This window comes from Pteronotus mesoamericanus, unplaced genomic scaffold (assembly GCF_021234165.1).
Source record: "Pteronotus mesoamericanus isolate MK-2021 breed Mesoamerican mustached bat unplaced genomic scaffold, CSHL_Meso_final contig_41, whole genome shotgun sequence".
Lineage (NCBI taxonomy): Eukaryota > Metazoa > Chordata > Mammalia > Chiroptera > Mormoopidae > Pteronotus > Pteronotus mesoamericanus.
Window position 1 is genome coordinate 9,293,303 of NW_026555152.1, and position 25,608 is coordinate 9,318,910.

Below are 25,608 nucleotides of genomic sequence, written 5' to 3' on the forward strand. Positions count from 1 at the left end.
CTGGGCTCCTGGTCACGGAGAGGGTGTTGGAACTCCTGCAGCAACACCGAGGTGCCCGGACGGTGATTCTGATGGTGATTGTTGCTCTGTTCTTGTCTGTCTAATATTCCTTTTTAATCCCCATCCTGCCTGCCCCTCCCTTATGTAGGGTTACTTTAGTGATCCCTGGAATGTTTTTGACTTCCTCATCGTAATTGGCAGCATAATTGACGTCATTCTCAGTGAAACTAATGTGAGTATGACTCTGCCCTCCCCAGGAACCCTCCTCCTTCCTTCTTCTTCCACCTCCTCTGTTTCCCTCTCACTCGCGCTCTCTCTCTCTTTATCTCCTTTTATTTATTTTTTTTAATTTCCTATTTTTACCCCCCTCCAGTCACGCTTTTTATTGAACCTGCCGTCGTCCTGTGAGGGAAAAAAAGTGGGAGCTTCTCCTCCTTTTTTTCCACTTGTCCCAGCTCGGCCCGCTGTGCCGGGCCCCGGAGCTCGGAGCCGAGTGGAGGGAGCAGGCGGTGGGAGGCCGCTGGCTCCCCTCCCAAAGTGGCCACAGCCCAGCGTAACCTTTGAACTAACCCAGCTTTTGTCAGGCCTCTCCACCCTGCGAAAACCAGGTTACCCAGGTTTGAGCCACCAGGACTGTAGAGTGGTAAGAGAGTATTTAATATGCCCACGTAACCTCTTTCTTTTCTCATTTTTTTTCTCTTCTCTCCTTTCTTTCATGCTTTTTTTTTTCATTTTTCTTCTTCCTTTTTGTTTTGTTTTTCTCCTTTGTTGGTTTTTTTTTTTCTCTTCTCTCTCTCCTTTCCTCGGCTTCTCTGCCCCATGCAGCACTATTTCTGTGATGCATGGAATACGTTTGACGCCTTGATTGTTGTGGGTAGCATTGTTGATATAGCAATCACCGAGGTAAACGTAAGTACATGGCGTCTGGACCTGACTGTCCGTGCCTGCTCTAACACTCGTTGTCTTTCCCTGGTTTGTTGTTTTCGTCATTATATTTTCTCCTCCCCACCTCCTTATTTTCATTTAGTTTTTGTTTTTTTTTAATTTGTTTGTTTAAATTGGTTTAAAGGAGTTTTTCCTTGTTGCTTTATTTTGAAAACTTTTCTATCCTTTTTTTTTTTTTTAACTTTGGAACGAGTTAGGCCTCCTTTTCCTTTAAGTTTTGATTGCTGCATCTTTTTCTCTCTCCCTTTACAATCAGCCTGGCATGACTCACACTGTATAGGAGGATGCAGCTATGGGGATCACGGAGTGAGAAAACCAAGGGACATCACAACACCTGGGCAGCTGCTGGGGCGGGGACCCAAACCTCTTCTCACTGCACCTCACCTCCAGACCGCTGCCCCTGCCCCTCCTGCCTTCCCACCCCTAGCATCTTGGAAAGGAGTTCTCTCCAAGTGGGACCCTGGAGTGAAGGCTCCGTCTTTGCCTGCACCGTCAGCCCCAGGCCCTGCCCATGGCATTCCCACTGGAAGGCCTCCCTCCGAGTTAACATCAGCAGCCCATGCAGGCAGCCCAGCCCCTCCAGGCTCATTTGCGAGAGAAGAAGAGAACCCGTTGTGTTCAGAGTCCTGCTTTCACTCCTGTTCTCTGGAGTGGCCAGAGAGCTAGGTGGCTGGGTGGCCCACTGAGAGAGAGCTCTTCTGAGGTCTTTTCTCCCTCTTGCTGGGGCAGCAGCACCTCCCTCCCACGCAGAGAACTGACTCTTGCACCTCCTGGTTCTCTCCCGCTCCCACCCCCCTCCCGCCCTGCCCTGGCACCCTTGCTCCCTGGCTCCCTGGCCTCAGGCAGAACCCCAGCCCCTGCCCTCTGTTCCAAGGCCAGCCTTCCCCTAAGAGCTGCCTCCTCCTATACAGTTCCTATCAGTTCCTGCACATGTCTTTATGTTACCTGGCATGTTTAAACCTTCTCTCTTTATCTATAGGCAAGCCCTCTGCAGTTAGTCTTCAACATGTGCTAATTTTTTTGTCATAATTTTTCCTTGATTAAGAGACTTGGTAATGTTTGCACAAACCTTTGAAGCACTGAACCATGAATAACAGCATGGAGCAGACTCTGTACAGTTTTGATCAAAGATGTTTGAATCTACCCTACCAACTGCCACCATGTCCCCACTGATCCCACTGTCCCCTCTCCACTCCATATTTTGCTCCCAATTAGTTGAATTGACACGTTATTTTATCCGCCTAATTCCCCTGATTAAAAGCCCCTGTCTGCTCCCCTCCCAGCAGATGGGCATTGGAGGGGGCTGTCACGCTCCCCATACCCTCCCTCAGCCTCTCGCACCCTCGCAGCTCACCCTGTAGCTCCAGATTCGGTTGCCCCTGTCCCCCAGGTCCCCCGGGCTCATGGGCGTGTGTGTGTGTGTGTGTGTGTGTGTGTGTGTATGTGTGTATGTGTGTGTGTGTGTATGCGTGTACACTTGCCCTTGACCTCTTCTAGTAAATGGCAGATTATTTTTTTTTTTAAATCAGTCTTCCTATACCTGCTATGTGCCTCTCTCCCCTCACACCCCACCCCACCATTCCTGAGCCCCCTCCTGGTTTTGCAGGCTGGATGAGCCCTAAATTGCATCTCAGGTGCCATTCAGGTCCGTGAGCTGTATGTGTGTATGTGAAAGCCCAAGCGTCTGTGCTTGGAGCTGGCACCGTGCCAGGCTCTGAAGCGAGGGCACACGCGGGGAGAGGACCAGGGAAGAGGGAGCAGCAGTGGGCCCTGCCCTCTGAGGCTGTAGTTTTTCAGACAGCAGTGTAGGTCCTTATAAAACCTGTGCCAGGAACTCAGAGCCTGATAGACAGCAGGAAAATGCAGGAAGGCGACAGCAAGCTGTTCCCCTGCGTGCAGAGGGGACCCACTGCCATCCTGCGGTTCCCCTGGGGTTCCCCTGGGGTTCTCACTGTTGGCAAGGCCCACATCAACACTCAGCATGCCATTTCCCCCCCGACCTGTTAAGTGCTTTTAAAAGCGAAACAAAGACAAAGAAACTTTTTAGGGTGTACAGCTTCTACAGAAAAAGTGGCTATGTTGGGAGTAGAGAGGGAGGGTGCAGGACAGGGGAGGAGCGTGGCGCCATCACGCAGACCCACTTGTACCCGGTTTTCTATTGAGGATTCACCCTTGCATTCATATCATGTAGCTCTGAACAACTCTGTGAGTTTGACAGGCAAGAAATATCATCCCCAGTTTGCTGATGTTAACGATGCTGGTGGAGAGACTAAGGCCCTCCGCAGCCGCACCGTGGGAGCCCCGGCCTCCCGACGGGCCCACGCACTTCGCTTGGCCCTGGGCCACAGCTCCTCTCTCTCTAACCTACAGTGCCCTTCAATAAGCACAGACATCTCCCATGTCCCCCTTTCTGTACTTCCACCAGCCAGGATTTGTTCAGCCCTTACATTCTGTAATTTATATTTAAAAGTACCATAAGTTTTTATATATTCCAAACAAAAAAAAATGACTTATCAGCCCTCCCTTGGAGTTCTGATGCACCTGTAACACCCCCAGCCTCCTCTTCCCCACAGTGAGGTGCCCGTCACTCCTCTAGGTTGAGGGGCTGGTGGAAAGTCACGCAGATTAGATGGGAACAATGTGTATGATGGGCAGCGAGGGGAGGCGTCCGGAAACCCAGCCCTCATTTCCCTCCCCACAATGAATGGCCTGTGAGCCAGAGGAACAAATGTAGCATCCTCCAAGGCAGGAAGATGGCGTCGGAGAGGAAGAGAGGGCTGGACATGAAGTCAAGGCTGGCAAGTTGCTGAGTCTTGCTGCTTCTTCCTGTTAAATGAGACTTAGTTTCCTCATCTGTCAAAGGAATGTGATGATATTTACAGCACTGTGTTTGGAAGCTCAAATAAGAGCATCTATTTTAAAACTCTATGTAAACTTTTAAAGGGCTCTTGAATGGGAGAGACTGTGGTACCCAAGAAAATGACTTTTCCCCCACAATCCCTGCTAGAATAGCTGGGAGGGCCTAGTCTCTAGCCAATTATATTTCATTATAACTGACTACCCAGAGACACTGAGCCCTTGTTTCCCATATGATTAGACTCTTGGAGATGGTCAATAGGTATGACCAGCACAAAGCAAGCACAGGTTACTGACCACCGCCCATAACCCTGGCCTCAATAGGCCTGTTCCGCAAGCACAGTTCTGGTGTAACCCTGCACTTGGATAGCAGCCAACATTGGGGATGACAAATTAGCCTGAGAGGTAGGTCCATCTGCCTGTATGGTTCTGCCCGCAGGCCACTGGCAGTTTATGGGTCTGGACACTTCCTGGTGTGAGCAAGCTTACAGCTCCAGGAAGTTTTCCTTGGGTGCCACTCCAGGTCTTCCCAGAATCCTCTAGTCTTACTGTCCTCCCATGATATTGCTTCCCACACCTATGTTCTGTTTGGCAGGAATCTATCCTTTTAGCCTCAGAAGAATCCATGAAGGCCTTTCCCCTGTAACTCATCACCTTTGACTCTTTTAAGCCTGCAGAAATCAACTCTCATTGCCCTCACCTAATTGCCCTATTCATCCGAACTGCCCTCCCAATGTTCTTCACATTTAAACGCACCCCCCTTAAACACCTCTTCCCCCCTTGCCTTTACCAGGCTATGGCACTTCTGCCTCTGGGAAGTGGATACCCCACCCACCCCAGGAACCATCATTCATTCATTCCACCATGTGTATCGTCTCCCTTCCTGTGTGCCAGCTATGATTTTAGGCACCTGAAAGTCATCAGTTCACAGAACAAAAGCCCTTCCTCATGAGCTGGCTTTCTGGGGCCGGGGGAATAACAAGACAGTAAGTGATACAATGGGCACAGAAAAGGCAATCATACGCTGTGTGAAAAACCGCTAAGCACTTTGGAAAAGGAATAGTGTCAAGGAAGGGGGAATCAGAGGTGCTAAGGAGCAGCAAAGGAAGATGCTGTTTCAAATAAGACAGTAGTGAGGAATTCCCCTTGCAGACGCTGGGAGGGCAGCTTCTCGGGCAGGAGGAGCAGGCGAGGAGGAGCAGGGAGGGGATCAGAGAAGGGGACCAGGTTTTGGCTTTTATGCTGAGCAAGAAGGGGAGACACCAGTGCCTTTGAGAAGAGATGGCCCACAACCTGCCTTAATTTCCCAAGGACGGCTTCGCTGTGTGTAGGAGTCAGGGTGGAAACGAGAACAGCACGTAGAAAGTGGATGTGGTAACCAGGCGGTCGGGGATGGTAGCTGCAACAAAGCAGCATCAATAGAAATGGTGAAAATGGTCAGATTTTCAGTTTTGAAAACAGAACTAACAGTACCTCCTGACCGACTGGATATGGGAGCAGGAGGAAGAGGCCCCCAGGATGCCTATGAGGTTTGGGCCTACGCCTGGGAGGGTGGAGCTGGTGCGAACCCGGAAAGACAGGAGGTGGAGCAGGTTTGTGTGAGGAGCTCCGCTGGGCCGTGCCTATTTCACTTCCCAGGAGCGGTGGCAGGTAGGCAGTTGGCACACAGACTGAGGTTGGGGCATGGAGTTGTCAACCTATAGATGACATCCAAAGCCATGACAGTGGTGAAGAGCTCCACGTGGGAAAAGAAAGAGAGGAGAGAGCTGGAGACTGAGCAGGGCAGGGACCCCAGCAGGAAGCGGGGGGACCCTTTGTGCTCAGAGCCAGCCCGTGGTTCAGTTTCTGTTCCCCCTGGGAGACGCCTCTGAACCACTGTCAATGGAACTAGAGGGCGCTCCTAAGGCCCCACCATAGCTGAGCTGCATTCTGCTTCCACTGCCCTCCTCCTCCGTGAGGCATTACCTAGTTCTCCGTCAGGGCTTCCCCTCCTCTGTGTCCTCTGGGACAACAAAGTGCGGCCTCTGGTCACTCTAAGGAAGCCTTCTGGTCTTCCTTTATTTCTTGAGTTTGAAATTATATTTTTCAGAGAGAAAATCCAGAGACATAACCCTGTGATTGTTCATGGCTTTCCCGTAGCACCAGAAACTGCTCCCTAACATCCCAAGTTGGAATCAATTTGGGTGTCTGGTCAACAGCCTTTCCCAACACTCTTCTTTATCATTCTGTATTTTAAAGTCGATTGCACAATACACATGCTGAGAGGCCTGGATTCATGCATTACATATACAGAGAAATATTCCCAAATTGTAAATTAAGAAGCCTGTGTTCCGTTTCCAGCTCTGGCACTACTAAGCCATGTGACTTAGAGCAAATAACCCCATTCTGTGGTCCTCAACTTCCTTCAATGCAGATGGGGTTGGGGGGCAGGCGGAGATGGCCTCAGAAGGCCTTTGCGACTCCATCACTCCTTGGTTCTGAATGGGGCGTTTTCTGGTTGTGCAGCAGACTCCAGGCCTAAGGCAGAGTTCCTTTCATAAAGCTCCCCAGGCTGTGGGATGGCTCCTACGGAAATCCTCCCAAGAGAAGGCCCCAGAGGGACCTTCAGGTTGAGGAATAGGACCGAGATGGTGTGAGGCATGGAGAGCTCCTGGGGAAGGTTCAGAGGGAGGAAAATCTGGAGCATTTGCTTAGGAGCCAAGGCGCCAGTCCACTGACGTGGCCAGAGCAGGAAAATAAAGTAACAATGGCTCTGGCTGTGATCTGAGCGCAAGGTGGGGTAGGGAGCAGGAAAGGGAGGAGGGGAAGAGGAAAATGAGGGCTGCTCTTTGATGTATCAGGCATCCTACTAGGACCTCACACACGATGGCCAGGTCAGCACCGCAGAGTGCTTATTGCCTGCAGGAGGAAACCAAGACCTATGCAGGATGAACAGTTTGCCTATAGCCGATGGCTGGCAAGACTGGGATTCAAATCTATTTCTGTGGGAGAATTGAGTCTTGTGTTCCCACAGAGTCCAGCGGCTGCCTCTCTGGGCCAGGCCGGCCTGGGAATGGCATCACTGAAGGGCCCCTGCCACTCACGAGACCACCTTCAGTGCACTCCCAGAAATGTGGTCTGGGGCCTGGCCTCTCTACGTCAGCCAAGGCCACCAGCGCCGACCAAGGGAGCCCAGGCTGCCCTGGAAATGCTCAGACCAAAAAGCAGTGCGCACCCTGGGGTCATGCGCCCAGTTAATGGGGCGGTAAAGAAAAGGGAAAAGCAGGTGTAAAGCAGGCCCACCTGACATCTGGAACTTGAGAGGAAAACAGGTGATAGGGGGTGGGGGGGGCGGACAAGAGAGGGAGAGCACGGTCAAGAGGGGGATGGGGCTCAGCTTCAGGGAGTGGCCAGCAGCGGCCCGTGGAGGCCTCCACGTGCTGGCCCCAAAGCCTCCTAACCCCGGCTCCTGATGCCAGTGGTACCTTTCCACCACAGACTCACAGGCACAGCTTCTAAATAACTGTCCCTTACTGGCTTCCCATAGAAATAATAAAGCAAGTTTGGCTCCTGCTCTGGCTCCGGCGCCTGGAATGACAGGAAAAGCAGTCATTGTGAGTCACAGAGTGTTTGCTGCACATCTGCCCTCAGGGCTGAGTCAGAGAGAGCTCCGCCGGGGCGCTCCAGCCCTCCCTCCCTGTGTCAACCCGTGAGGCCTCCAGGGCCCTCCGCCTGGCTCTCTTGGTCTGCCTCTTCCTGTCCCTGCCATAGCAGAGAGGGACCAGGACAGCACAAGAAAGGCAAGGCTGAGTGCCCCCACCAAGAGCTGTGATGAAGGGTAAAGGCAGAAAGTAGATTCATCCAAAGATGTTAGAGTGGACGCAACTCTGGAGACCATCTAGCCCAAACCCATCCCATTGCTCCCACAGGAACACACTGAGCACCTTCTGGGTCACAGCCCAGGAACGCCAGTTTTACAGACAAGGGCCCTGGTGACAGAGGCAGGGGACAACTTACTCATAGTCACAGCTCTTTAGCAGCAAGGCCAAGTCAGAATCTGGCCTCACTCTCCATCCTGCATGACCAGTGCAGGGGGCTCAAATGGTGGCATTGCCAGACATTGTCTAAATGACAATGGTCAGTGTAGCCTGGGCTGATTCTAAGGTAAATTAAAGTAAGATTGGTGGTGTCAGGCCAAACTGGGTAGGGCAGACTTGACCCTCGGACTCTCCCTGTGCTCCCATTTCTCTTTGCTGGATCCCTCCTCCCTTTTTAAAAAAATTTTATGTATTTATTTTTAGAGAGAGGGGAAGGGAGGAAGAAAGAGGGAGAGAAACATTGATCGGTTGCCTCTCATGTGCATCCCAGGCGGGACTGAGCCCACTACCCACGATGCCCAGCCCGCTGAGCCGCAGCGGTCAGGGCAGACTCCTCCTTCTGTGGCTCATGGCGTTCCCTATCGGCTTCTTCAGTTCCGTCCCCACAGCAAAACGAACGCGACCAAGGTGTCCTGTTTCCAATGCACTAATTCATACTAAGGTGTAGTGATTCAATCAGCTACCCTTCCCTAAAGAAATGTTACCTTGAAAGAAGAAAGGGTAATAATGCTCAATCTACAGATTGACTCTCTAGTGTGTCTAAGGTAAGACTTTCAGGAACATGACCCCCGAATGAGAAAGATACTCCCCAGCTTCCAGTTTTACACAGGCAGTGTTCTCCTCTGCTTGGAAATAAAGCTGGCCCTCAAGAGATGTAGCAGAGTACCATTCATCCCCAGCAAGGAGCTAGCACACGGCAGTCCAACTGGACATGGAAGGGCCATTTTAACGGCCCGCAGGCCTCTCTGAAGGGTGAGGGTCACTGTGTGGGCGGAGACAAAGGGGCACCGTGAGGTCAGATGTGGTAGAATGGACAGGCCTGATACAGCAGCCCCCTGCAAGCAGGTTCTCCCGAAGCTCGTACCTTGAGACGTGTCCTGCAGGCTTGACCTGAAAGGCTTGTGGAAACCTGATTTTCTGTGGACATCCTCATCTGAGTTCTTAATTCAGCTGTGTTGGATCACGTGCACGTTATGGCCCATCAAGGCTCGCCTTTCCCTGTGCCTTTGCTTTTGTCTGCCTCTAATTTTCTTTCCTTTCCTTCTTTATTCTCCTCTTTGCTATCCATATACAACCTTCTCCTTTCACCTAAAATAGAAGGGTGGAAGGAAGCTGTCACAACACTCTCCTTGGTTTGACCAGAGAGCCATCTGGGTCTAGCCAGTGTCCGCTACTTTAATTCTCAAAGGCTGAACAAGCTCTGGCTGCTGTGTTTGCCAGAAAGCTTCTAAAGCAAAGGGACCGGGATTATTCCATGACCTAGTAGAGAGGGTGAGACAGCTACCCCTCAGGCAGGCTCAGAAACACCCACAAGTGCCCCAGAAAGCATTCCCATTTACTCTTTAGGTCTGTGCCCCACCCTGCTTTCTTTCATTTGTTTCCTTTTTGAATCTCTGTTTCTCTCTGTCCTAACTCCTGTTCCCTGTCTTTTTGTTTGCCCTCTCGCTCTCTCTCGGAAATCTTTCATGTCGATAGCGCTGCTGACAGCTGATTTCATCCATTTATTCTTTATGGGGTTTTTCTGTTTGTTTGACACCGACTGTTCTTCCCAAGGGAAAATAAAACCACCCTGGCGACGTGGTCATCAGTCTTGTTTAGCGTGAGTATCTGGCAGGTAACAGCACCTGGGGAGACATCAGGCTGCAGGTGAACAACACAATGACTCCTGCAGCTTAAGCTGCTTCCAGCCACGTGAGCTGGCCACCAGGCAGCTAATACTACAGGCGGATGGCCACTCCACCCTCCGCAATGCAGCCCACAGAGACGGGAGGAGCGTGCTCTATACCGCTCCTCCAGCCCCCTTGAGGCCACGCTCCCCTCAGGGGACGCTCTGAAAGGGCAGTTCATCTGGGTTCATGTAGCCGCATGATTCAAGAGGGCTCATCTGCTTCTGGCTAGAATTTTTCCTTGGAGAGACAGATGCCAGCTAGGGGGTTTTCCACGTGGTGGACGTGGGGTGGGGGCGCTGCTCTTTCCACTCTCCACCTTGCTGTCTTTGGGCTTCTTTTCATTTGTTCCCTGCCCTTTTCTGTCCAGTGTTTTTGTCCCTCTCATCCCCCGTCTTCCTCCTCTTACTCCTCCTCCTCCACAGATCCACTTACGTCTCCATTCATTCCACACCAAAATGGTAATTCTGCTTAAGAATGACTTCCAACGGCCCATCTTTTCTTCATTTGCCCTTATATCTAAAAGCCATTGACACGCACCCTCAACTTCTCTATATCCCAGTTGACCTGTGCTTATTTAAACTTTGTGTCTCTCTTCGCAAAGAAGCTCTGAATTCAACTTTCGAAGGTTGCAGTTTAAATATTTTAATATTTTGCTTTGGCCTGCTGAAAATGCCTTTCTCTGCTGCAATATCTGTTAGCTTTAAGATGCAGCATCTCCCTACCCTGTTACATCTGTAGGCCACGCTAGTTCCTTGGTGTTCTTTTCTCCTGATTGAAAGAGGAGATAGAGGCCATGAAGGTGGTGTCACATGTCTTCTAGAAGACCCTGGCTCCTGCCATTCCCAGCTTTCTCTGTGTGTACCAGGCTGATCATTGTCCTCCCACCCCCGATTAACTGGGGTCTCACCAACAAAGCCCCAACACCTCAGCCTTCCACCACACCATGGAGCTCTCACAACTGAGCCAGCCGTCCTGTCTTGCAGATCACATTGAGATGACAGTAGAGACAGCACAAGCAGAGAAGCAGAGCTTTGGGCAGGGTGGGGGTGGAAGCAGTGCCAGCTGGAACCTGACCTTCAGGTGGTTTGGAATAGAATTTATATCACACCCACGCCCTAAGTCTTAGGCAAAAGATTAAACAAAGAAAAACAAGGATCTAAAGCAGGGTAGCCACTAAAAGACTTGCATGCTCCCAGGACAAGGCTTTTGACTCATATTTCAGAGGGATGAGGGATTTCAGTAACCATTATATTACAGCCATTGCCTCAATAGCAGCCATTGGAACTGGGCAGCCTATTTGTGGGTCCTGTTCCTGACTCAGCCAAGAGCCAGATTTCCCTGGTCAGAGGTAACCTGCACCTTTCAAAGTCAGCGTGTCCAGGAGGGTGCAGCAGAGGCTTATGAGCTCTTCAAAATGGTCTCTAAGCAACTGATCTCAAGAGAACATTCTGGAAGACAACTTGGTTGGATATTTCAGCCTAGGCATCTACTCCCTAGCCCCTAAAATCCCCAGTAATCTTCACCTCCTGGCTGTGAAAGGAAAAAAAAAAAAAAGAAGGAAAGGGGAAGTCCCTTTTCATATGGTTAAGAGCTTTTAGTTTTCCAGTGGGTCAAGGTAATGTTAACAACTGGGAAACACATTCCACTGACCATCGTGTCCGTCATCTTGGGAAATCCCTCCATCGAGGAGAAACCTGTCTCTTCCCGCCTCCTGTATTCCCCGAGTTTCCCTGAGCACCCTATGTGTGGTCTAAAGATAGCACCCCAGTCAACAAGAACAGTGAGTATATTCCAGAAGCCAAGACTCATCCCCTGAGGTGATACTTCCAATTTGGTCCTGAACTTCACTCAGAGAACTGTCTCTTACCAGCTGCCCAGTGCCACTCCCATCATCCTTGACAGTTATACCAAACCAGGTTAATCTACATAAGTATGTTGCCGTAAGTTAATTGGCCTTTCCTTTCTATTTGCTCTGAGCCTGTTAGCTGGAAACACTAGCCAGGACTCTTCCTAAAAATGTTCCACCTCTGTCTCACATACAGAGTAATCACCTTCTTTCATTGACACAAATTGCATGAACAAATTAAGTTAATTGACCCAATATCTTTAACCCCTTGAAAGTTACCTGATCATTAGAAAACAAAGATGAAAGAATTGGTTGCTCAAAAATTCACTCCACACCCGCCATTAGTGGATCCAGCACAGTGTTAAAGCTCAGCCAGAATGTTCGGGGTCGGTAGGCAGCTCTGTTGGCTTCAAGGAAAGGGAAGTGCAGGTCGGGTCTCCAGACTCAGGGGGCATAAGTCTTCAGGGAGTCCTGCCATGCCCCTTCCCCAGGAATACTGTGGATGGAGAAACTATCAGCTGACTTGGAGCAACTGGTGGCAAATCTAGAAAAGGGTCAGCGATGGATGACACAAGTGCTCCAGGCCAACTACTTCTGAATGTAGCTGAGGCCAGGTGGTTTTTCGAGAGGTCCTAGGGAGTCACAGAGGGTAGCCAACAACACAAACATGTCTCTGGGATAAAAGTGCAGGTGCCCAAGTCCAACTGGTGCAGTCTCCCCTTCTAGCTCACCGGGGGGTTCCATCGCAGCTGGGCAAGGGGACCAAAGATGAGAACAATGACACCTGGTCATGTAGGAATGTCCGCCGGCGACTGGCAGTGTGTCAGTGAACCGTGGGTTCTTGAGAGCAGGGGCTGTGTGCTAGGCGTCTCCCTAAGGGTTCCACTCAGAAATCATTCTGCGTTTGCTTTCTGATTCTATTACAAGCAGTTAGTGATTTTTGAGACCATGGATTTTGTAAAGATAGCTCCTCACACAGGACAGGCGTGTGTGAGAGGTTGACACTGCCTAGCAAGCTGACGTGCCCTCTGCAAACATAGCTTGAAGTCTGAGAAAAAACTGAACCTGCGAGTCTCCTGATTCTCCCACAGTGAGAGTCTCTGGAGCGCTGTCATTACCGGGGCTGGGGACCCAGCACGGGGACCCCAGAGCCGCCGGCCTCCCACTCACTGCTGCTCCTCCTGACTGCTTCCTGTCCCCTGTTACAGAGCTGTATCATGAGGATTCTTAAGTTAACACATATTATTAAAATAATAAGATATGATTAAGGTGCTTAGAACAGACCTAAAGCTAAATTTTGAACTAAAATATGACTTAACTAAAATATGACTTAAATAGATGAGATCTGTAATAGGAGCTATAAAAGGCTAAAAATCAACAAGAAAAAGACATTTAAAAATCCCAAATGAAGGATCCTAACTGTTTAAGAGGTAAAATAAAATAAAACAAATAGTTTACATTTTTCAGTGGTAGGGTGGTAATTCGGTTGGACCAGGTGACTCAGGTGAGTTCTCTAACTGACTTTGGTCGGGTCCTGTTTGGGATGGGATTGACCCAGAAGAGCTTCAAGCATTTGCCCGGGGTTGTCCGCAGTAAAGCGGGGGAGCTTTGGGAGCTCTCAGGGTGGAACCAGGCCTAATGCCTGGGCATAGTGTGTAGTGCAGTTTGCCCTCTCTCTGGCCCGCACACTCCCTCCCTGAAGCCTCAGAAGCCACAGAGCTCCTTGCCCATGAGCACAGGAGCGCAGGCACTTGGCTATCCTGAAGTTACCTTCCGCGCGCGCGCGCGTGTGTGTGTGTGTGTGTGTGTGTGTGTGTGTGTGTCCATCCATGTTTCATCACAGCCTGCTAGTCAAATTCCAGTGAGCCCATCCTCCGGGCCTGTGACCTGGCAGCTCGTGTTCCTCAAGAAACAGGAATGGAGATCTGGGCTGTGTTCCGTAAATGACTGGAGAGCGTCCCTTCCCTTTCCTTCCCTTGCCCCACCCTGTATCTCCACCCTTCCCCCCAAAAAAGGAATTTGCTGAGAAATTTTTTGCCAAAGGAATATTTTAAGTCTGCAAACAAATGTCTAGTGCACATTTCTGTCCTTCCAAAAATCCCATTACAGCATTTCTTTGTACCTTAAAAACAGAAACATAAGAGCAACCATCTAAAAGTGGAGGGTAAAAGCAAAGTATGACCTTCTAGAAAGAGTTAACAGCTCAGAAGGTCAGGATCAGTCAGGGGCTTAGCTCTATGTGCCGGGGCCCAAAGAATAGGGGCACCTTCCGGATGCAGGCCCACGGACCTGGGGAGGGGGTGGGCACATTCACCTGTGGCCATTTTCAGCAGCGCCTGCGCCCAAATGAGCTCAGCAGTCGAACCCACAAGAACAATCATATCTTAAATTGTGTGCAGAGCTTTCAGATTTAAAAAAACATCCCACACTCAGGTTTCATGCTATGGCCACACCTTCTGAAGACTAGTAGCTAAGCAGGACTGCTTCCCATCTGACCTTCAACTTGAGGACTAACCTCTGCTCCAGAGGGAGTTGAGGGCTACCCCTTTAGAACCTCCTCAGTGAGAATTAAAACTCAGCTTCCTCCAAACCTGAGGGGTCATTGCCTGGGAGCTCCTTCAGCTGGCCATGCTGGGGTAAAGCTAGAGTGAATATTAAGTGCAAGCCCTCAAAGGTTATCTTAAAACACATGGCAGACTTTTAAAAACAAAAAGTACCTCCACCCCCAAAGTTCAGAAGAGCTCATGAATAATGGGTGTGAATTATTTAATTGGGGGCCAGAGATGGTTCCTTGGCAGATGTGAGCCCAGCTGTGCAGAGCCCACACTCAGGGCGCAGAACCTGCCTGGCCTATGGTTTTGTATTTCTGTCACTGTTTCCTTTTGCCCTCTCCTGCCATTGTGTTGCTCCTGTGTTAGCCAAGACCTAGAATACCGACATCTTCTTTGAAGACTCATTACAGCTTATCTCTATCTGCCTTTCTTTAAAGCCAGCTGAACATTCCCAATGCCCTCCCTTTATGGTAAGACCAACCCTCCAGACCATGCTCTGAACTTCTGTGACCTCCTCTAACATCCCCCACTCTTACGCACCTGACTCTCAAGAGTCTCGAGAGCCCAAACTGGCTCCTGTTGCATGTGGCCACCGCGTCTGTCTTGCATTTTCCCTGCCTGGTCTCGTGTGAGCTATGACGTGCTGTCTGTATGATGGTGTTCCTTCCCTTCCCTGAGCTTTCCTTCGGGTGATAATTCACTGTGATCTTAACTATCTAATGAGCCACTGGGAGAGAACTGGACCCAAGGGAAATTTCCTGTTCAGCATCCTGGGGACTCTACTGGCTAAGACTCTAACCATAACCTGAGTGGGAAATTTACACAGGGCACCTATGAGAGCCATGGTAAGGCCTGCAGGGGCAAGTGGGTGGTGCTCTAACAGAAGGCGCCAAGGCAGATGGGGACTTCTTCCTTCATCAAGTGTCTATGTAGACTGGCCTCCCTTGTGCTCAGAGTTGAAGGCCACAGCAAAAGGTTTAAGCTGGGATTTGTTACTGAGAGTATGGTTGAATTTCCAGTCACTCCAGAAATGTTACCTGTGAATATTTCTAAATTCCTGAGTTCATTAAAATTAGACTATACCCACTTTTCTGCTGCAGGCTGCAAGCAGAAAAACTTGATTGTTTGATTGAACCACTCTTAATGTAGGGGTCTCTGATTTACTTCAGCTCAAGTGGTAACAATGCCGCTTGGTGTGACCTTGAGGTCTTCTCGGAGCGGCCTCCCAAAGGCTGTTGTCACACATTTAGTGATCAAGATAATTCCCTGAGCCCCGCGTCAGCAAACGAGACAAGACTGGGTGGGTCCTTGTGTTTCCTGACAGGCCCACCCCGGGCTGGTTGGAAGGCTGCGGCGGGGAAGGCTGGACCTGGGGATCCTCCCCGCATCGCAGGGATGGTCGCTGGGATCTGCTTCCTCACTGCATTGTCGTTTGTTTTATGAGAGGAAATTGTCCTACCCGAATGGAAACGTGTTGATTCTCCCTCCAGAGCAGTGGGAAACTGCAGCAGCCAGGAAGGGTTCTGAACCCAGAGTGGCACTCACCCTGGAAGCTTGATTTTTATTTTTTAACTCATCAGATCCAGAAGCCCCTGTGGCACAGCTTCTCAAGCTCTTGATACTCACAGCTGAAGTTCCCTGCTTAAGCTTGTTCTTTCTTCCTCTTCTCCTTTCCTGACATGGTGGAACTGACAGCTGAGTTATAGAGCACTGAGCCTCCCCTGCACACTCCGCTAGGGGCACGCAGTCTTCTCTTAAGGAGAGAAAATAGAATGTCAAGTAGATACACAGGTGATAGAAATGCAGAGATTAAGGGCATCAAAAACTTCAAAATCCACAGCAGGGTAGAGCTCAGGGAAGATGAGGATGGCTGCCTGCCCTTCCTTCCCCAGCACCCACAAGTCTGCCCTGCCTGAGGGGAACAAGAGCCCCATGAGGATCAGAGACAGGTCTGGTGTGGACGTAGAAGAGAGATTGCGACCCTTCCCCTGTCTGGAGAGGCCCTGCCTGCTGGTTTCTGTGCAGCACTCCCAGGAGGAGCGGGGCCTCTGAATTCTGCCACCTACCCCGTGGGGCTCCCGTCCTGAGTAGGAGTCAGATGAGTGGCCTCTTGAGCAACCGGCCACGTCAGTGGCAGTCAGCGGGGTTCGGACGAAGGGCCTGTGGGAGCCCTTCGGGGCTCTCATGCTGCTGGGATTTTTGGGATGGGTTGTGTCAGAGAGGCCCCAACCTGAAAATGACTAAAAACCAAGCCAGAGATGTGAATTGAGAAGTGCGGAGGGCCAACACCGGCCCGGCAGCAACCCAGAGGGAGGCAGTGACAGGAACAGTAACAGGAAGCCCAAAGGTCCGTTCTCTCCTGGTGCGATGCTGACAGGGCTGGGTGAGCTGCACTAGCTCTGGGGAGCAAGCTGCCTGGGGTGACCACCCCCAGGTCTTTGGCCCATGTGGCAGGAGGAGGGTCGAAGGGTCAGTCCATGCTTTTCTCAGTTCTGGAGGTGGACAGTGACAAAGAAGCCTTTCCTGAGCCCCGAGCCTTGAGCCCTGACCAGGCACGTGCCCAAGCCCCAGGACCCTCCAGGTCCCGCATGCTGAGGTGACCTCTCAGCCTGCAGGCCCCCCGCGGTCCAGCACCATAGTCCCACCTCGGCTTGCTATGGCCTCGATTCCATCCTTCTTCCCCTTGCTCTTGCTCTCCCGTCCAGGACTCCCCCGAGGAGATGATCTGCCCTGAGCAGGACCCCTTGGTCCTCTCACTCCAGTTGTCTTTTTCACCTCCTTCTGGGCCTCAGGCAACCTGGAGAAGGGGTGTCTCCTAGAGACCCCAGGGCAGAGAGGAAGAGAAAGGGAACAGCGTCAGAGCCCCAGTGAAGGCAAAGGCTGCAAACCAGACACTCGCCCAGTACTAAGCAATACCCCACTCCCCACTCCCCGAAGCCGCCTGAGGCGGGGGCTGTGGAAAGTAGGAGTTGGCACAACAGAAGTGGTGAGTCCTGAGCAGCCAGTGCACATGATCCTTCAGTGGGCAGCCCACCACACTCACTAGGACCCCCAGTCCTATCACCCCAAAGTCCAGGATGGGGGCCACAACCTATGCAGCCACCCTGCGGAGAACCGGGTCCCACTTGGGATGCAGGACCCTCAGCCAAGCCAGGCAGGAGGGAGGCCGGGCTGCTTTCTCAGTGCACAGCCAAGGCAGGGCACACCCTCAGGGGCTGGCTCCCAGCCTGGATTTCAGGCATATGGAAGTTCCTCCTGGAATCTTCTGTTGTTGCACCAGCTGTTTAACAACTAAGAAAGAAAGGAAAACAGGAAAAGGGATGTGGGTTCGGGGGCCTGGGCACAACTTGGCTCTGCAGAGACCTCAGGGTTGGGTTGTCCACTGAAAAAGGTGAGCGCTGCCTCCCATTTATGGCGGGGGGAGAGAACCTAGTGCAGCCAACCCCGCCCTGAGCTGGCTAAGTCCCAGCCAAGGGCTGTGTTGCTCGAGCAGGGCCCACCCCGCTCTTGCCCCACCTGCCTCTGTTGCTGTGTTAACTACCGCCTCCTATTGCCAATGGATTCCAGAATGCAGAGGAGAATTCCCGCATCTCCATCACCTTCTTCCGCCTCTTCCGGGTCATGCGCCTGGTCAAGCTGCTGAGCCGTGGAGAGGGCATCCGGACCCTGCTGTGGACCTTCATCAAGTCCTTCCAGGTAGCCACCTCTGCCCTCTCACCCCCCCAGCTTCCACTGGACTCCCTGGATGGGAGGTGACTCCGCCAAGGAACAAGCAGCCTCTAGGAGTCAAGGCCAGGGGAGGAAAACGAGGTGCGGACATGGGAGGTCCACACCTCGTTTTCCTCGTTTCTGAAATGAGTCTGTTGGATGCAGTTTGTGGTTTTTGAAAGCGTGCTTCCAGATCCCCAGATTTCCCCAAAGTCAGGTAGGGAAGGCCAGAAGCTCAGTGCGAGGCTGAGTGGCTCTGCTTTCTCCTCTCGTTTATGTATTTTTGTGCAAGCACTGATTGCACAATGGGGTTTTGTGGTGGAACAAATTTGAAAAACGTGAACCCCACGGCCCCTCCCAATTCTGGCATTGCAGCAGCATTGCCGTTTGTATGGACTTACAGACGTATCCTGGTTTCATGCCACTCAATGAGCGATGGTCCCCTCAAATGGGCACAGGGTTGCCCAACACTAGGCTTAATTCTCTTCACTCAGCCTTCATTTTCCGACTGTAAAAGCAAGCTAGTGACTCTGCCCAGCCATCGCTGAGAAGCGTTATGTTGGTTTGAAGTTAATGAGAAGCAAAGTTCTGTCAGGTCACTTGAATTCGTCACTGGCCTGGCACTGATGGCAGCTTCTCCTGCTCATGGAGGCATCGTTCTCAGGCTTCCCAAGACAAGGGGACTCACCAGCACTGAACAATCCCATCCTTGTGCCCTACCCTGGCCAGTCTGGGCCCAGGGACAGGCATGGAACAGGTCGACTGTGCTATTGCTGAAGTTGCAGCCAGAGGTAGAGGCACTGCCGTAAGGCACCTGCTTGTTTTGGTGCCTTAGGCACATGCACCTCCCCGCAGACAGCCTCCTGCCCGGGGCCTCATCAAGCCCATGACAGGGCCTCACTTCGTGATGAGTCCTGGCCCCTCCCTGCCACCTCTGCTTTCCCTCCCCACCGCCTCACCCCCCAGTGTTGCTTAGTCCATGGGAATCTGAGGATTTCGGTGAGAGCAGCACTGAGCTGGCCCCATCTGAGGGTGCCCTCCTGGAGTCCCACAGCTCTGAGTGGCCATGTAGGCCCCCAACATACTCAGCCACCCTCCACCATTTCCTGGGCGAGGAAGGGGCAACAGACCCCCTGCCTGTGAGGAGCCCCACCTGCCTGCGGAGCTGGCGCGCCAAGGAGACAGAGCGTCCATGTGGTCTCGCAGTGCCATCTAGTGGTGTGCAGGCACCTAGCTGGGCAGTTCCTAGGCAGGCACGTGTGGGCGTGTGTGGCTCTCCTGAACGTCACTAGCACAGAGCCCCATCACGAGCACAGAGCCCATGGACCTCTCCCCAGGAGAAGTGGCAGGAGCTCTGGAAAATTCAGTTGTCTAAGCTGCAGATAATCTCTTGAGTGAACAAAACGTGTGGAACCTAACTGCCTGCAAGGCAACACACAAGGCCGTTTGTAAGCCTCAAGTCATTTAAACGCCACACAGGCCCTGAGAGGTCATCGTTACCCTTCCCATTTTTCCGAGAGGTTAAGTAGTATGCCCAAGCTCTCATCACTAGAAAGTGGCAGAAATAGGATTTGAGCCCATGATCTATCTTTTACTTAAGTTTTCCCTAGTAGATGTCTTTCGTAAAACTAGTGGAACAGAAAGCTACGCAAAGGGAGGACGTGACCTGCCTGCCCCGGTGCCTCCCCAGGAAGCCTTGGTGTGTGTCCTCCACAGCTCTCTCCTTGCTGTACAAAGATGTGTGTCTTGTCAGAGGATGTTTTGCTCATTTTTTATTGTTTTTACTAAGTAATATCACACTATTCTCTTTACTCCACGACCTGCTTCTCTGAATACTGTGCTGCTTCTCAGGTGATTAAAACCAAGTAGCACGAGGGGTCAGTGCCATCACGCAGGCCTTCCCCCAGGGGCCTGGAACTTCCATGGGGCTCTAGGAAACGCCCCTCCACCCCCGCCCAGCCCGGCGGCAGCGTGGGCTGCAGATGCCGTGCCCTGCCAGCCGTCCCCACCCGCCTCACGCAATCTCTTGTGCTTCCTCCCAGGCCCTGCCCTACGTGGCCCTGCTGATAGTGATGCTGTTCTTCATCTACGCCGTGATCGGGATGCAGGTAGGAGGGGCTCCCCGTGCTCCACTCCTCAGTCTCCCGCTTTCCCAACCCCATACTCCCTGACACCCTCTTCCCTCTCACTTCCCCCCGCTTCTGACTATCCCTTTCCCTCCTCTTTCACCTTCTGAGGCCAAAAAGATCATAGGAATTGGAACTTCCCCCCAAATGGTATTCTGTAGGTAGCAGGGTGAATGGCCAAGACACACAGCTCAGAGAACTTCTCTCCCCATTCTCCCAGGCCTGGAGTCTGCTCTCAGAAAAACACTCCGAAATTATGCGGTGGCCTCAAGACATATGGGCTCTTCTCAGGGAACAGCAAGAAGGGTGTGTCAGACAGTATCCGTCCCTTTGTCCAGGCTTGATAGACCTGAGAACTACCCCCAACGCAGTGTCATTCAGGAGAGGGAGGGAGGGAGAGAGACAAGCTCTCCCCATCAAACACACAGCCGCTTCCAGCCGCCCCTCATCATAGGTGCCCGCTGCTCTTTCTCCTACCCCAAACCCAGAGTTCTCCAGCTTCTCTCTCCTCAGGATTCCCGCAGAACACCCCAGACCAACACTGCGCACTAGCCAGGAGCTTTTCCTTGGCAGCTCCTTAAGTAAGATTCCCCTGCTTGCTTATTGCCGAAAGACCCCACGGTTCATAGGCCCAACCCTCTGAGATGAAAAGAGCTAGCTTGCCATTGCTCAAGGGAAGTTGGCAGTTTCTAAGATAAGCATTGCTTTGAAAGTTGGGGAGGGGGTGAGGAGGTCTCTGGTTTCAAGGATGCACTAAATTTGCCCAAGCTCCACATTGCTTATTGCACATCACTCCACAATCCAAGAACTAAATTTGGAAGAGTGAGTGCTTGGACATATGGAGCTGAAATGGCAAAGAAAAGAAGGTTACAAGAATGAATTCTGAGGATCTAATGGTGATGATAGTTAATAATACAGTATTGGCCCTGGCTGGTGTGGCTGAGTGGATTGAGCGCTGGCCTGTGAACCGGGTCACTGGTATGATTCCCGGTCACGGCACACGCCTGGGTTGCAGGCCCGGCCCTGGTTGGGAGCATGTGAGAAGCAACTGATTGATGTTCTCACACATCAATGTTTCTCTCCATCTCTTTCTTCCTCCCTTCCCCTCTCTCTAAAAATAAATGAATAAAAGTCTTAAATAATAATAATAATAATAATAATAATAATACAGTATTATAAGACTTGAAATTGCTAATAGTAGATCACGTTCTCACACCAAAAAGTAGTTAACTGCATGAAGTGAAGGATGTTAATTATTTTGCTCTTGATGATGATCCTACAATGTGTATGTACATCAAATCATCACCACACTGTACACTTTAAATACATACTTACATATATTTGTTAATTATTCCTCAATAAAGTTTTTTAAGAGAAAATATTCTTAAGAATGTGCAGCCCCTCCCCCCAGAAGACCACTGAGCCTTCTGTCCCCACACAGAAGCAGAGCCCACCTGCTGTCAGCCTCAGCTCCCGCTGGACCACAGGGACATCTCCTGAGGGCCATGGGCACCTTTCTCCTCCCACTGGTCTAGTGTGGGGATTGGGGACAGGGCAGCAGGTACCTGCCCCCTTGAGGCCCTGCCAGGTTGCACCACAGAACTCTGCTCAGCTTATAAGCCAGCCTGTCCCAGGCACAGCTGTGACCCCCGAAGAAACCATTGGATGATGGGTGGGAACTAGGACCCTCGCTGTCCACGGTTCATGAATCCCTTTCCTCTTCCTCTTTAGGTGTTTGGGAAAATTGCCCTGAATGACACTACAGAGATCAACCGCAACAATAACTTTCAGACCTTCCCCCAAGCTGTGCTGCTCCTCTTCAGGTGGGTCTCTGAGGACAGGTGCACACAGACACCCCTGCATGGTGCGGCCCTGCACTCCGGGTGTAGAACGAGAGGGAGCTCTCCAGGAGAGTGGGCAGGGAGAGAGCTGGCGCTGGGTCTCCTCCCCTGGCCGGGAAGCCGGTCGTTTTGTGGTTACATGTAACTTCTGTCAAGCAGCCTCGGACACTGGCACAGCTGCTGTGACCACCTGAAAACAAAAGTCCATCCTGGACGCACCCTGGTTTGAAAGCTGAGCGGGCTCAAAGCCAGGCCTGCAACACACTTGCTCTGTGACCTTGAGTAGGACAGCTAACTCCTCTGAGCCTCTGTTTCCTCATCAAACAAGTACAGGTGCCAGTGTTGGTGCCATTTGCTGTGTTGGGAGGTTATGCCCCTGTGTGCTTCATTATTCCTCAGTTAAGCCAGCCCGGGGCCTCAGGAAGAGCTGGGGAGGCGGGGACCCTCATGCCTGCCCCGGAGTCAGCAAGTTCATGCTGCACCCACCCTGCTTCTCCTTCCTCATCTGGCTCCTGACGGCCCCTGGGCCGCCCCCTTGGTTCTGATCGCTTCCCTGGGTCCCCCCTAGTCCAGGGCTGGGAGATGAGAACTATTTCCTCTACCCTGGACCAGATGATTTCTAAAGTCATTCTAGCTCATGTATCCCACATGCTTTGGTGCTGGAAAGGCAGTGAGTCCCCCATCATCACCAGGGGTTCCTTCCCAGAAGATCCAAGGATTCTCTTTCAGAGAGCCCCATCTTCACTGTGGTCTATAGAATCCTTTCTTCACACCCAAGCTGAAGCATCATTATTGCTCAAATGTGTTACATCAAAATGACAGGGCCTTTAAATGTCAGTCTGGCATCACCACCTCCCTCAGACTGTAGGCTATGAGGACACAGGGCCACTGTCAGCTGCAATTTAACAACACTTTAGCCTGTGCCACGCTTACATAGGGCAATTAGGACCAGATAGCAGAGCAGGCACATATGTCTGTCTCCCTTCGTTTTCTAAAGTTCTTGATGACAGAAGATTAAGGGGCAGTGGGCGGCGGGCGGGGGCGGGGGGGCGGTGGCGGACATCACAGTACTAGGAGGGGAAAAAACATGAAAGGGTGCTATTGGTGAACCAGAAATACTGAGGAGTTCCTAAGTCGAAGAAAGCAGACAGGATTCAACTGACAAAGAAAAACAAATGGAATATATACATTCTAAACCACTAGAGAAAAAAAATGGACAAAGAAAACTACAGCAATTCAGCAAAAGAATGGAAAGGCAAGAGAAGGAAGGAAGGAAGAAAGGGAGGGAGGGAGGGAGGGACGAAAGGAGGGAGGAAGGAAGAGGAAAGAAGAAAGGAAGAAGAAAAGGAAGGGAGAAAGAAAATGAGAAGATAAAATAAGATGGCAAGAATAAGAACAAAGATTAATAATCATGAAAGATTAAATTTCTCTATTAAAAAATAGATATTCTAATATTGGCTTTAAAAAATCTAGCTCTGGCCTGTTTATAATAGGTCGAGTAAAATAAAAGGACCTAAAGAGAATAAGAATAAAGGAATAAAAAAATACCAGATAACGCTCACCAAAAACATAGGTATGTAATAATAACAATATCAAAAGAAATAAAATTTCAGGTGAAAGTCATTAAACAAGACAAAGATGGATATTAAATATTGACAAAAAGGTAGAATCCACCAAGAATGTATAATAATTATAAAACTACATGCATGTAACAGTGTATTTGGAAATACATCAATCAGACACCAACAGAACCATAAGGAGAAAATGAACACACACCCAGCGGGAGACTGCCACGCAGCATGTAGAAAATGGCAGACCAAACAGAGCATCTAAATAACACAATCAAAAAACTTAATGAAATAAATTTGTATTCGATAAATAGCAAAAAAAAAAACCCACTGTATTCACAAAAATTAGCCAAGATTTAAGTCACAAAGAAAAATTCAATAAATCCTAAAACATCTTTGATTTCAATACGGCAAAAACTAAAAAGTAACTATAAAGTTAGTAGTCCCTACAAAATTTATTCACTAATTGCTTTGAGTCAATGTTCTAAATAACTCAGAGCTGAAGCTCCAAACTGCTTAGAAATGAGAGTGAGAGAACAGTATCTTCAATTTATTAGCTGCACCAATCAATACAAAAGAAAATTTTAGAGCCAAAATTAATTTATTTTTATAACTTTCCAAAATTAAACTAATAGATGGAAAAAGAATAGCGAAATTACCCCAAAGTATGAAGGAATGCATTTATTAAAATAAAAGCAGAAATTAAAATAATATTTTAAAAATATATCAATAAAGTCAAACTGATTCTTTGAAATCAGTTTGAAAAGACAAACTTTCATCAAATCCAATTTTTTCAACATATTTCAAGAGTTTCTTTGAGCCAAACTAATGACACATGGCAGGGATCAAGATTTCAAATGCCCCCCGGAGTAACTGTTTTCCAGCTTCTTTTATTCATGTGAGATTAAGGAGGAAATTTAGGGAGGATTATATGGAGATGGGAAAAAGCAGGACAGGAACTGGGTTACAGGACAGTTAACAAGATCATGTGCTTTCTTTTTCATTCATTTTATTTTTAATTACAGTTGACATTCAGTATTATCTTACATTAGTTTTAGGTGTACAGCATAGTGGTTAGACAATCAAATCCTATAATTTACAAAGTGGTGCCCCCAGTGCTTCAAGTACTCACCGGGCACCGTAGTTATTACAATGTTATTGACTATATTCCCTATGCTGTACTTGGCATAATCATGATTATTTTGTAACTACCAATGTGTACTTCTTACTACCTTCACCTTTTTGACCCAGCCCCCAACACTCCTACTCTGGAAACCATCAATTTGTTTTCTGTATAGATGAGTCTGATTCTGTTTTGTTTGTTTATGTTAGATGTGCATATAAGTGAAATCATGTGATATTTGTCTTTCTCTGTCTGACTTATTTTACTTAGCATAATAGGTTCATCTGTCCTGTTGCCAATGGTAAGATTCCATTCTTTTTATGGCCAAGTAATATTCCATTGTGTGTATTTACTATATCTTTATCAAATCATCTACTGATGGGCACTTGCGTTGCCCCCATATGTTAGCTGTTGTAAATAACTCTGCAGTGAACATGGGGGTGCACATATCTTTTCAAATTAGTGTTTTTGGTTTCTTCAAACATATATCCAGAAGGAATAAGGCAGTTTCATTTTTCATCTTTTGAAGACCCTCCATACGGCTTTCCACAGGGGCTGCGCCAATCAATCTGCATTCCCACAAACAGTGAACATCCCTTTTCGCCACATCCTCACTCAACATGTGTTGTTTGTTGATTTATTAATGAGAGCCATTCCAACAGGCGTAAGCTGCATCTCACTGTGGGTTTAATTTGCATTTCTCTAATGATTGGTGACATTGAATGTCTTTTCACATGTGTATTGGCCATCTATGTGTCTTCTTTGGAGAAGTGTCTATATTCAGGTTCTCTGACCATTTGTTTATTTGGATTGTTTGTATTTTTGGTGTTCAGTTTTCTGAGTTTTTATAGATTTTGGATATTCACTCCTTATAGGATGTATAATTGGAGAATATCTTCTTTCATTCAGTACGTTATCTTTTCATTTTGTTGGTGGTTTCACTGCTGTGCAAAAACTTTGGTTTGATGTAGTCCCAATTATTTATTTTTCTCTTGTTTCTCTTGCCCAAATAGATACATCGGAATATTGCTAAGAGAAATGTCAGAGATTTTACTGCCTATGTTTTCTTCTAGTTTTATGGTTTCAAGTCTTAAAACCATTTTGAGTTTATTCTTGTGTATTGTGCAAGAAAGTGGCCTAGTTTAACTCATTTTTTGCATATAACTATCCAGTTTTCCCAACACATTTATTGAACAGACTAGCTTTAGCCCATTGTATGTTCTTGCCTCCTTTGTCATATATTAATTGACCATAAAGGCTTGAGTTTATTTTTGGGCTCTCTATTCTATACCATTGA

General features: G+C 49.6%; 1 protein-coding gene across 1 annotated transcript in view; it reads left to right on the forward strand.

Moving 5' to 3' along the window:
* Nucleotides 1–25,608, forward strand: part of CACNA1C (calcium voltage-gated channel subunit alpha1 C) — a 603,963-nt gene that overhangs the window by 538,576 nt on the left and 39,779 nt on the right. The window contains exons 31-36 of the mRNA XM_054577199.1: nucleotides 149–232; nucleotides 826–909; nucleotides 14,383–14,415; nucleotides 17,513–17,641; nucleotides 19,696–19,761; nucleotides 21,511–21,602. Coding sequence (XP_054433174.1) covers nucleotides 149–232; nucleotides 826–909; nucleotides 14,383–14,415; nucleotides 17,513–17,641; nucleotides 19,696–19,761; nucleotides 21,511–21,602 — 488 coding nt within the window. The remainder of the gene's footprint in view (nucleotides 1–148; nucleotides 233–825; nucleotides 910–14,382; nucleotides 14,416–17,512; nucleotides 17,642–19,695; nucleotides 19,762–21,510; nucleotides 21,603–25,608) is intronic.